The sequence below is a fragment of the Doryrhamphus excisus genome, linkage group LG8 (genome assembly GCF_037039965.1).
Source record: "Doryrhamphus excisus strain RoL-2023G ecotype Guam linkage group LG8, RoL_Dexc_Guam_v1.1, whole genome shotgun sequence".
Lineage (NCBI taxonomy): Eukaryota > Metazoa > Chordata > Actinopteri > Syngnathiformes > Syngnathidae > Doryrhamphus > Doryrhamphus excisus.
The window spans coordinates 1,177,659-1,190,071 of NC_136364.1; the positions used below are offsets into that span (position 1 = coordinate 1,177,659).

General features: G+C 41.0%; 2 protein-coding genes across 10 annotated transcripts in view; one reads left to right on the top strand and one right to left on the bottom strand.

The window, feature by feature from the left end:
* The window catches only part of myo18ab (myosin XVIIIA b), a 55,560-nt gene extending 54,581 nt beyond the window's left edge, over window positions 1-979 (top strand). For all 9 annotated transcript variants that reach the window (XM_058079153.2, XM_078792592.1, XM_078792593.1 and 6 more), the window contains one exon: window positions 487-979. In XM_058079153.2, coding sequence (XP_057935136.2) covers window positions 487-586 — 100 coding nt within the window. In that variant the 3' untranslated portion in view covers window positions 587-979. The remainder of the gene's footprint in view (window positions 1-486) is intronic.
* A 2,488-nt stretch (window positions 980-3,467) lies between these two features.
* pipox (pipecolic acid oxidase) lies at window positions 3,468-12,275 on the bottom strand. Its single transcript, XM_058079161.2, has 8 exons — window positions 12,090-12,275; window positions 9,631-9,779; window positions 9,272-9,485; window positions 8,941-9,123; window positions 6,799-6,951; window positions 6,411-6,560; window positions 4,976-5,051; window positions 3,468-4,125 (listed from the first exon to the last, which is right to left on the bottom strand). Exons 1-8 carry the CDS (start codon window positions 12,195-12,197, stop codon window positions 3,995-3,997), a joined length of 1,164 nt encoding a protein of 387 aa, XP_057935144.2. The 5' UTR covers window positions 12,198-12,275; the 3' UTR covers window positions 3,468-3,994.
* Between the last annotated feature and the right edge of the window lie 138 nt (window positions 12,276-12,413).

The window sequence follows — 12,413 nt, forward strand, 5'->3', positions numbered from 1 at the left end:
ACAAAATTTGTTTACATTTAAAATTGTTGCCTTTTGTCTTGTTAGAATACAAAATTATTTACAGAATATTTAGACTTCATTCTTTTTGTACGTTTCTGTTTCTATTTAACCTTTTTCTTGTCATTTTTCTTCATGGAACTATTTAGTTATTCCCATATTTTGACTTTATTCTTCTTTTGTTTGTTGCACATAATACTACGACTTTTTTTATATTTCAACTTTCTTAAAATGACATTCTTCCTCATAATATATATATATATCACAATACAGTTTCCAACCACTTCTCATTCTCAACTTTTTTTCTGTTAATATTTTGACTTTATTCTTGGAAAATTTGCACATTTTCTGGTCGCTTTTTTTTCATGTAAAATGTTATTTCTCGAATGTGCCGCAGGATGCAAATGTCCCCCGGGCCGTGCTTTGGACACCCCTGCACTGCACACTACTTTGACTAACACGACCTTCTGCTGTTTTCATCCCATCCAGCCCACCTGGCAGAAGACGCTACTACTTCAGATCAGACGAGGAGGAGGACGACGACGAAGAGGAGAGGAAGGACACGTTCCTCCATGCGGCGTCCAACTGAAGGATGAGGCCGGCTTCCGCTTTCTCAAATGATCTTTTAGCCGCTTGATGTCTTGCATGCAACGTTGACCTCACTTGCGGTTGTTGGACATACGTACACACACACATAAACACACACACATAAAAACACACACACCACTTGAGAGGAAACTATGAATACTTGACTTGAAGTGTCCTACAGATCCTCTGAAGATTGGGAGTCACGGCTTTGCTATTCCTGATGGCTGCTTGCTCTTCCACTCTTCCACTCTTCCACTCTTCCATCTCAGCAGGCGAGACGTTAGTGCTTGGATTCTTTTTGTGTCTTTTTTTAAAGCATACAGTAGTTGACCTTAGTGACCTTGTCCTGACAGCACCATGTATTGCCAAAACGCTCTGCTCTGCCAACTGATAGCAAATGTTTTCCTTATTCTTCCTTCTGGGAAGTCCATCACGTTGTTACGTCGTGTTTCATCGCTTGTCACGCTCTCATCTGCAGCCTTTTCTAAGAATCACCTGTGCAAACAATTGCAGCCACGGCACAAAAATAATAATAGTTGTGAATATGCATTACTGTAATGTACAGTACATACAATTTCAACTTGAAGGACGTGAGTTTTGCCACACTACACTGTCACACCAGCTTCACGTGGAACCTTGGTTAGCGTCATGAATCCCTGCCAGAAGGTCCAACTCTAAATGAAACCCACTCTAACCCAGTGGCGTTCAAAGTGCAGCCCTCCCACGGCTGTTTTCTTATTGGCCCTGTGCAGCTTCTAAAAATACAATTCAAGAACAACACATCCACAGCAAGTTAATGCTAAACATAACGCCAAACTTAACTGTTATTTCCAAATGCCTGCAAGGCATGCTGGGCAACAAAACATGGGATACCAAGACTGTTCTCTCCTTATTTACTTCTCTGTCGACCTCCTCAACATATTTTGCCATTTTGTAAAAATGCAACAAAGGAATAGTACCGCAAACTACCCAGCATGCCTTGCGGCATAAATGTAAGGGTCATTTTTTGGCATGGGTATTGCTTCCTGTTTGCATGCATTAGCAAGCTAACAGGATGCTGACAAGGACGTTTGTGATAAAATACATTAAGAACACGGACTGTGTTGTGTTAGATTGTACTTTAACCAAAATATGCATAATTTGACTTGGGTTTTTGATATTAACCAAAAAATACACTAACCGAGGTTCTACTGCAGTATTTAGTGCAGTAGTTGGAGAGAGAAACATCCATAGTGTAATGTTTCCACCTCCACCACACTGACATAAACCAATAAGATCCATAGAGCTCCTTTGTCTACCAACGCTTAGAAATTCTGACTGCGGTTTTGACTCTCAAGACCTTATGAAATTATGCTTATGTTGGCAGTTCCACACGTTCATATTCACTATTGTACAGTAAAGGTGATTCCTTGCCCCTGAATGAGGGTTAAGTTGTATTATTTCTGGTGTTAATTGGTTTTGCCAATGGGAATGTTGACTTTCACCAGCACAATCAGACACAATCTTTTCAAGTTGCAACATGTGCTTGTTTTGTTTTCATGCAAAACAAACAAATCTCCAAGCTTCCGTTGTCAGTTTCCCTGTGTGGTCTTGCGGCTTACATGTTCCCAGCAGCACGGACAAATATTCCCTAGCCACTTATCAAGTCCACGAGAGGTCAAAACAGCATCTGAGCTCTAAACAGCAAAGCCTTCCTGAGTTTGTAGAAATGCTTTTTGGTTTTGTCTATGCAGTCAACATTGAATTGTGCTTCAGACTTTATGAGCCAAGATTGGAGTGTCAAACGACAAACACAGCGTACATAACTTACTGACTGCACACACTATTTATATATATATATATATATATATATAAATGTTTATGATTTATGCTAGCTTTGAAAATAGTTGCTTTATTTTCATTATGAACAAATTGACCTCTTGTGATAAATTTTGCATTACAGTTTTAATATATTGTAAATAAAAAAAAAGTGGTGATTGTTTTCCAATGTCTCTGTGACTTTTGTACTTGCTATTGCATCATAGTATAGCACACACACCCCAAAACATTATTTTAAAAATACAATACTTGCATCCATAACGACTGGATGACTGGGTGAAAACGATGTAGTACACACGCCACACCTACATGTGGCGCTCTAAACAGCCACGTGACATATCAAACTACTGAGGAAAGAACGCATGCGCATATTTCTGTTGTCAGCTTGCTTGGTCGACTTGCACAAGAAGTATAATTACTCCTGTGAGTCATTTGGGGGTATGAGACGATATATTATTGGGATAATGTCGACTGGGGTGAGTCATACCAGTGAAAATATTGAAGTATTACGTTGGCTTGTAGCCCAAGCGCACCTCTGCTCACGTGACGATGACGTCATCGTTTTCAGACGGTTTATTTAAAATTTATGTTACAGGTCACCTTAAACATCGTGTCCGTGTAGATGAAATTTATGAAACGATGAAGTACTTCATTAATGTTATATTTACTGTTATCTATGAACTCATTGCTTTATTAGCACCGATTTGTTGTAGCCTTTCAGTAAGAAAAGGTGCTATTGGCTGTTCTAGAAGTCGCTAGTCGTGGCTAGATGACGTCATCGTCAAAATATGCATACTATGTTGTGAAATGCTGAAAGGAGAGACAAAACGTGAGTAAAAACACCTTAATTACCTTCAGTAATAACAAATAAACGTGGTTATTACTTTAATTAATTTCATGAAAATAAAATAACTTCAATTTATTTACATTATTTTTAATTGGCACAATTGAACAGCGAATGACCGATTATGCTGTGTTTATACTATGTTAATGCCATATGACATATGTCGTTGTGGTTGGTGAGTAGCACACTCTTCCGGTGAATATATGTAATAGCAACACAGCATCACATAAACATAGCAATACAGTAGACATATCAATTACTCACATTTGCCCCAACAATTGTAAGCTAATCCAGTTTATTGTACAAGTTAAGAGTATCGATAAGCTAACAATACAATATAATCACGCCCTCATATTTTATCCAGTCTTAATGAAAAGAAACATTTGCCTTTGAGATCACCACCCCGCGGCATCCCGGTTTTGACTATCTTTGGGCAGGGCGGACTTGTCAACAACACCCGCTGTTGCTGAGTGAGAACACAAAATGCAGAACAATACGTGCTTTCACTTTTGAGTCCCCAAATACCAAAAAAAACTCTAACAACGCCAGAAAAAGTGGCTACATTTGTCGCTAGTCGCTTTTGAGAAAATATGTTGCTGATGGTGAATAAATTGTGGATCTCAACAAAAACTTTCCCTCTTTTATTGTTGTTGTTACAGCATGCTGCAAGCTTCATCATACGTGGTTGCATGATACTCTCGTATCTTCTGTGACTTCAAATCACAGAAGATATGATCTGCCAAACATCTATAAAGAGGACTTGATGTTTGTCTGAAAGCGGCTGATTCGGAAAGGTGAGAGGTCATAGGAAGGCACTTCTCCAAGGCTGAGTTCACACAGCAGCTTGCCAACCATGGGTCCAAACTTGAAGCCGTGACCTGGAGGAACGAGCGAATAAGAGTAGATGCTATATATCACACCTTATTAGACACCCCGACTACACCACTCACTCGAGTTCAGCATGTTCAGCTTTCAGGTGAAACTTCAGGAACACTCGAAATGTACGACACTCTGTTGTCTGAATGTTTCAGCACTTCTTTCACACCTTGCTCTTTAAGTAGGAGCTGAGAGAAGACCCATGAATGGATCCATAAATGTCCTGCTCCAACTAGAATTGGTATCCAGCACCTTCTAAACAGAGCCTTCTAGACAAGAAATAACACCCCTATAGTCATCTTTACACACCTATTATCCAATATAGTAAACATAATAAAAGAAAAACAAGTCATTTCTGTAAATGAAGTGACACCAGGGGTTGAGTTTTAGTTTGGCATGGATTACTGCAGAAAAAGTATTTTATTAGGGATCACTGTGCTCACTGTGATCATTCAAAGTCGCAATATTCTTCTGGCAATCAAGACTGGTGCTTGTGTGTCTCACTCAACATTACAGTAACATTACTGACACCTAGTGACCAGTGTAGAATACTACATAGTGTCACATCTTTGAATGAGCACAAGAACGTGCTTAAAGAAGCATATTCTTTTACTGATATTCAAACAGGAAACAGCTGTGACTGTATGGTCGTCCTCCGTTTGCCACGGCTCCTCAAACATGACCCGCTTATACATCAGCCTCATGCCACCATCTTTAATTGGAGCGCTGACATAGTTCAGGTGTTTTCAAGTGTCGGTAGTGTGTATGCTGGAGTGTCTATGCTTGTGCTGCTTCATGCTAATGTCAACAAATGTATTCCCAATGAGAAGAATGATTTCATATTTGTTGTACCTGAGAATCCTGCACCAATGACGATATTGGCGTGTGCAGGGTGGCGGTCCAGCACAAAATGTTGATCAGGTGTCACCTGGGAAGTCAAATATGAGAAATATTAATGGTAATGGTAATGGTTTTATTTCATTTGAACGTGCATCAGATTACAATTGGTGCATCCCATAATCAGTTCACAGTTCCACATGTCCAAAAGGAGTAGGAAGAAGCAAAGCTTATTAAATCCTACCCCTCCATCTGGTACTTTTACAATCACTAACTGTTACATTTGTTCATTTTCTGCTTTCCTAATATAATTTCATTTTTTTTTATTTTATTTTTGTCACGTACCAAAGTACTCGGTGATATGAGCATCCAATGCCATAATGGGTACCATAGTAAGTGTCAATATAGTGATATATATAGCACATCATGACTGGTTCAAGACTCTTCATCCTTGTATTTAGCAAATTTATTTTATTTATTAATATATTTTATTAATTTTTGTTAATTTTTTTTTAGTTTTTAACATTTTTTTTTTATTTTTATTTTTTGTCCCGTACCAAAGTACTGGGTGATATGAGCATCCAATGCCATAATGGGTACCATAGTAAGTGTCAATATAGTGATATATATAGCACATCATGACTGGTTCAAGACTCTTCATCCTTGTATTTAGCAAATTTATTTTATTTATTAATATATTTTATTAATTTTTGTTAATTTTTTTTTAGTTTTTAACATTTTTTTTAAATTTTTCTTTTTTGTCCCGTACCAAAGTACTGGGTGATATGAGCATCCAATGCCATAATGGGTACCATAGTGCGTGTCAATATAGTGATATATATAGCACATCATGACTGGTTCAAGACTCTTCATCCTTGTATTTAGCAAACATCAACTGCTTGTATTGTTTCTTGAATTGGCTCATCGTTGTGCATTGTTTGATTTCCTTACTCAATCCATTCCATAGTTTGATTCCACATACTGAAATGCTATGGCTAGCATAACGTAGTCCTAGCAAATGTACTTCTTCCCTGAGATCATATTTCTCCTCTCTTGTAGAGAAGTATTGGATGACATTTTTAGCTAATTGGTTATTTTTAGCCTTATGCATTATTTTAGCTGTTTGAAGATGAACTATATCAGCAAGTTGAAGTATTTGTGATTTTAGAAATAAGGAGTTAGTATGTTCTCTGTAGGCGGCATTATGAATTATCCTTACTGGCCTTTTTTGCAGTACATTTAGCGAGTGAAGATTGCTTTTATAGAAATGACTCACATCCTGAGTAAATAATACACATCATTTTGTAAACGCACGTTTAGGCCAGCAGAGAAGGCCTCACAGGCCCTGACTGCTCACCAATGATGTTATATAAGATCTACAAAAGTTGGATTGAGTGACAAACGTGTATGAAATCACACTGATGACATCTTCTGGATCATGGCTACCTACCGTGTACATGCAGCTCTCCACCACAGCGGGCTGAGGGATGAGTCCAGGGACATGGCGAGCGATGTAGCGCTGAAGAATTTCAATATCAGACTTGTCCGTCAGCTTGTCTCTCTGGTCGGGGTCCGTCTCGGTGCCGCTATGGTAGCAAATCTGCACCCACATAAAAACCTCTTCACTACTGACGACTATTACAAAAGCTTCAGATAGAGGCTGTTTTTGTTAGCATTTGAGCATATTGCCAGGGCTTGCTTTACATGTAAAGTATCCAAGTGACCTTTTCATCCTGTCGTTTTTCAGTGTGACCCACGCTGGAGGAGTTTGGACACCCCTGGGCTTTGAGGTTTGTAACAACTCTTACCGTGACTATGCTGTTCCTTCATCCACCTACCTTCATCAGACCAGGGTATTCGTTGGAAGGCAGGCCGTAGATGTGATGCTTAGCCTCGTCTCCCTCGGTCAGCAAGAAGCAGGGAAAGCGTTTCTTCACATGGTACGTATCTGCTATCTTCTCCTTCCAGTAGCACACATTGATACGAACGACCTGGAGCCAACAACAGCATCAGCTTCAGCATGTCTGGTTCCATCAACATTGTCAAGCAGCCAATAAAATGCATGCTGTTATCTGAACTAATTAGAAGGCTATGGCGTGGTGCTACTGACAAGTAAATGACATTACCGTAGATCTCACAGAACATCACCTACAGTGTGGGGTCTTTTGTGACTTCTTGGAAGAGTCGTCACTGCACTCTTGGGGTCATTTTTGGTAGACCGGCCACTCATGGAGGGTTCACCACTGTTCCATGTTTTCACCATTTGTGGATAATGGCTCTCACTGTGGTTGGCTGGAGTCCCAAAGCTTTAGAAATGGCTTTATTTTTTTTCCACACTGCTATATCTCAACTCATCTCATTTAAGTTCTAACGGGAGGCAATGACTTTTCCACACGTGTTGAGTTGTAATACCTACAGTATGATTTACAGTCGTCTCTCTGGTGCCATTATCACTGTTTCGCTATAGTAGGATTTTTCTGAATTATTTTATAAATGAGCAGTTTCCTGGTTGAATACGACCTATTGTGAGTAAAAAAAATATGCTATTTAAGCTTAAAGCTCTAAGCTACTTATTCTTGGCCAAAATGAAGCATTTTCAAGCATAACAATGGCTAAATGATGTCTAACTAATTGAACTTAAACACAAACACAGGGCAGAAGAAGAAACAAAAAATTGTGACTGTAGTGTTCTTCATTGGCCACCAGGTGTCAGTGTTGGGTGAGACAGACACTGGACTCCTCAAGGTTCCCTTGGGCACACATTTACTGTTTATTGACCTTACTCTGATAATGTCAAAAAGTGTATTTATTAAGGCCATAAACAGGTTTTCCAAAAATATAATAAAATAAAATAAAGTAAAAAATATATTCAATTTGTTAATATTAAAAACTATTTGTCTGAAATCAATAAATATAATAAATGTAACCTGGTCAAAATGTGCTGTTGACAAATTGCAAGAATGAACATTTTGCACTGTTGGGAGTGAGAAAGAAGCTCCAAAAATCCTTGAAATCCTCTGAAATAGAAATAAAATGTAGAAAAATAACCATGTTGTTAATGAGGTGAAACGTTGCTTTGGGTATGCTTGGTGCCAGTGTTTCTAGGAGGCTTGTGGGAATGTTGGTCCAGGTGGAGAAGATGGCTTCACGGAGGGCATCCACTGTCTGGAACTGATGTATATGATGAACTTCCTTTGCCATCCATCCCCAAATGTTCTCCATTGGATTTAGATGAGGGGAAGACGCAGGATGGTCCAAAAGAGTGACATCATTCCTCTGGAGGAAGTTCTTTGTGAAGTGTTGAAAAATCCAGTCATTACCACACAGACCAGGGCCTTCAGTCATGAGGGATGCCCCCTGCAACATCTCCACATAGCCGGCTGCCGTTTGACGCCCCTGGACAACCTGAAGCTCCATTGTTCCACTGAAGGATCATGATGGCGCCCTCTCCACTGGGATCTCCTTGTCATGCCAGTAACATTGGAAACCATCAGGACCATCAAGGGAGAATTAAAACTTTCAATGTCCCATCTTTGGTGCTCTCCTGCAAATCCCAAATGCCTAATTTTATGGCCTTGAAGGAGATGAGGCCTTTGAAGACTTTTTTTGTTCTTAAAATCTTCTCTGGTAGATGGTGTCTGGTGGTTATTGGACTGCACTCCGCACTAGTAACCTTCATATGGGCCGAGGGTGGTCCCATGTCTTGACGGACAGCCAATGGGATACTCATTTTTGGGGGTCTACCACTTGACGTCCATGAGCCATCAAGAGATCATGACATTCAAGCCAACATTTTGCCAGCCTTTTGGAGGCTGTGCTCTTCAACTTTGGGTCAGCCCTAGTCGTTACCAAAGGTTTATTCTTCATATTTTCCTGATCGTTACAGTATGTAAAGAAGGTATTATCAATCATTGATACGGTCTAATGATATATTGTCTTCAAGTGATCCACAAAATCGTATTTGCCTCACATTTTCTTACCTGAAGTGGGAGCTGTACGCCCACGTGGGCCAGCAATGTTTTAGCCCAAGGTCCAGCCGTGATCACAACACCCTTGGCTCGGTAAACTCCAGCAGAAGCTGTCACCGTCACAGTCGGACCGGGTTTGATGTCCGTTACCTTCTCTTGGTCTTTAATGACACCACCCAACTTCTGAAACTGATCCTGGTAAAAGAACAAATACAGTTTTTAGTACGGTACACAGTCTACAGGGAAGGGGTTTCCCTATTGGGACTGCTGCCCCCACAACCTGATCTGGGTAAGGGGGAGCAGATGGATGGATGTCACCCTACCTCTTCCACTTCCAGCCTACCTGCACAACCTTGAGTGCCCGATCTGCGTACAAGACTCCAGCAGTGGTGTCCACAAAAGCTCCGTCTCCATCAGCCAGGATGACGTTAGGAATGTGCTGATTGAAGTTCTCAGGGGTCAGGACCACCATGGGACTCTTGTTCTTTTCCAGGCTCTTCTTAAAGCCCATGTAGCTCTGACTGCTCTCTGGTCCCATCACCAGGAGTCCTGTTCGTCTGTGGGTGAAGGTTCAGTCAAAAATCAAGCATGGTGGTTTTTACTCCGCTCTGTTTGCATAACTATGCAAATTAGCTGATGATGACATTGCTCTTGTTTACATGACAACTCTTCCAACTCTTCCAAACTTGCACTGAAGCTCACCTGTAGAGAGTAGCACCCGCCTCACGTTCCAGTTGGGCCCACAGCTCATAGCATTCCTTCATCATTTTGGTGTAGAAGTCCTGCTCGTAAGCCTTACGGATCATGCGGGTTTGACCGTGGGAGCTCCCTCGAGTGTGCGGTAGGCTGAACTGAAGACAGACAAAAGGACTTTCACTTTCCTTTGAAATGGATTCATTGTACATACAATAGGAACATCTCTTAGCATGGTTCTTTCAGTTCATTCATAAGCCCATTTCCACAAATAGGATTCCTGTTTTTTCATTAGAATATTTTCATAGTGGGTCACACAGTCGGGAGACCTGCGTTTGAATCTCCACATGTTTTCTTCAGCCATTCAGAGGTGGCCTTGCTGGTGTGTTTTGGATCATTGTCCTGCTGTAGAACCCATGTTGCTTTCAGCTGGAGGTCACCAACAGATGCAGAACATTCTCCTTCAGGAGAATCCATGCTTCTATTTATCACAGCAAGTCTTCCAGGTCCTGAAGCAGCAAACCATCACACTACCACCACCATATTTTACTGTTGCTATCATGTTCTTTTCATGTAATGTAATAGGACACACACCTTCCAAAAAGCCAGACCACAGAGTATTTTCCCAAAAGTCTTGGGCATCATCAAGATGTTTTCTGGCCAAATGGAGACCATCCTTAATGTTCTTTTTGTTCAGCAGTGGTTTTGGTCTTGGAACTCTGCCATGCAGGCCGTTTTTGACAAGTTTCCTTCTTACGGTGGAGTCATGAACACTGACCTTGACTGAGGCAAGTGAGGCCTGCACTTCTTGGATGTTGTTGTGGGGTCTTTTGTGACTTCTTGGCTGAGTCGTCACTGCACTCTTGGGGTCATTTTGGTTGTCCGGCCACTCATGGAGGGTTCACAACTATTCCATGTTTTCACCATTTGTGGATAATGACTCTCACTGTGGTTGGCTGGAGTCCCAAAGCTTTAGAAATAGCTTTATTTTTTTTCCCACACTGTATATATCTCAACTTTTCCAATGACTTTTCCACAGTGTTGAGTTGTGTTGTCGTGGACTAATGTTTACATGAGTTTGATGATGTGAAACATTGATGTGTGACAAACATGCAAAACAATAACAAATGAGGGAGGGGGGCAACATTTTCACCCTACTGTACCAAGACAAATCTTTTGCAGAACTTTGACTCTTTCAGAGACAGAATGGTCCAACCATGATAGGGAAGGGAGCGGAGTGAAACGGCCACGTAGCAAAGGTCACAGCTATAAAAGAGACAACATTTCCACTCAGGTGGAAAATGTGAAAGTCATTGAGCCTTATTCACTCAAACGTTTAACACTAGAACTACCAAGGCTGTTATTTAACTGTCACTTAAAAAAACGTTCCTAAATATGTGTATATTTTGTTCTAACATTGTTTTATCATTAACATTTCAAAACACAAAAGAGATATGAGCATTACTACCTAGTATGACCATAGCAGTGAAAATGACTGCTGTGGTCCTTTGTCGTGGTTAGAGTTCTGGACTTTGGAGCAGACCCCCCAGGGTTCGAATCTCCACTAGTAAGCATCATTGGTATTTGCCAGGAAGGACATCCAGAATATAAAAGGCTCAAGCCAAAAATCAGTATACGGATCAAAAAGATCTGCTGTGGCGAATCCGTAACCAGAAAAAAAGACAAAAGAACCAAAACAAAACAAAAAAACAGCCATTTTCCACAATTGGGTGGGGTCTGATATGAGACATCATTCCTCCAGCGGGTCCTAGGTCTGCTACGGGGTCTTTTCCCAGCTGGGCATGCCCTGAACGCCTCACCAGGGAGGCATCCGGGTGGCATTTGGACAGCTGTGAAAAATCTCCCAACAGACAGTAATCCCTGTTAAAAACACCGACTACTGCTGGGCTGTTACCCAGTCTTAGTATCTTAATATGGCGACTATGTTGGGTAATTGGTGTAAATGCGACTATAGGGATGTTACTTCATGTCTAGAGGGCTCTAATACTATCAAAAACGTATTTAGAAGGTGGTAAATATTCTGTTTTATAAATAAGCATTCTCATTGGTATTCTACTGCCTGCTTTTTATTTTGAAGGCCTGACCTTACCCACTACAGGAAGTAGTACGCCGATGTTGCACGAGTTTTGCCGAGCGTTGCTGCTGTGCTGCTCCAGCAATCCGAAGAGGATTTATTTTTTTCCATAAACGTTAATTAAATAGGGTAAACTGTTAACACGAAGGGCTAAATAAAGCCATTTTGTAGGGAAAACGGGTGGGTTGACATACGACTGACATAGACACAACTGTATTACTGTTTACTTAGTCATTGTAGTAGTGGGAATGCCACTCTGTCGTACGCTGTCTTTCCTGGATGCACCTGTAGGGTCAAAGGACGCCGGGATATGTGATATGTGATATCTGACCACGCTGTCAGTAAGTCCAGACATTAGCAGTTAGTGACGTACCTGCTCCAGGAGAAGAGTTTTCTTGTTCCTCGTTGCCAGTTGGTAGGCAGTGAAGGATCCTTGCACGCCAGCACCGATCACAATGAAATCATAACGTTCGACAGACATGACGGCCTCACGTGCAGCAGCAGCAACAACATACACTCGAGTCAACTTCTTCACGGACTTTCACTCGGGTGGACGGGCCGATCCGAGTATCGATAACTGATACCAAAAGCGGGCTCACTTTTGGCTCGATACAGGCTTGAGATATTTTCTGGTTTTCCTCTAAGCGCAGTTCAATTCAGCGTGATATTAATTCCGCATAATTCATCAACAGCTGTG

Bases quoted from the DNA above. Each gene is read 5' to 3' on its own strand.
- pipox (XM_058079161.2), bottom strand. From the start codon at position 12,197: ATGTCTGTCGAACGTTATGATTTCATTGTGATCGGTGCTGGCGTGCAA. The intron at 6,952-8,940 runs GTAAGAAAATGT...TGTTGGCTCCAG, and splicing joins GCGTACAGCTCCCACTTCAG to GTCGTTCGTATCAATGTGTG. The intron at 5,052-6,410 runs GTAGGTAGCCAT...TTGACTTCCCAG, and splicing joins TGGAGAGCTGCATGTACACG to GTGACACCTGATCAACATTT.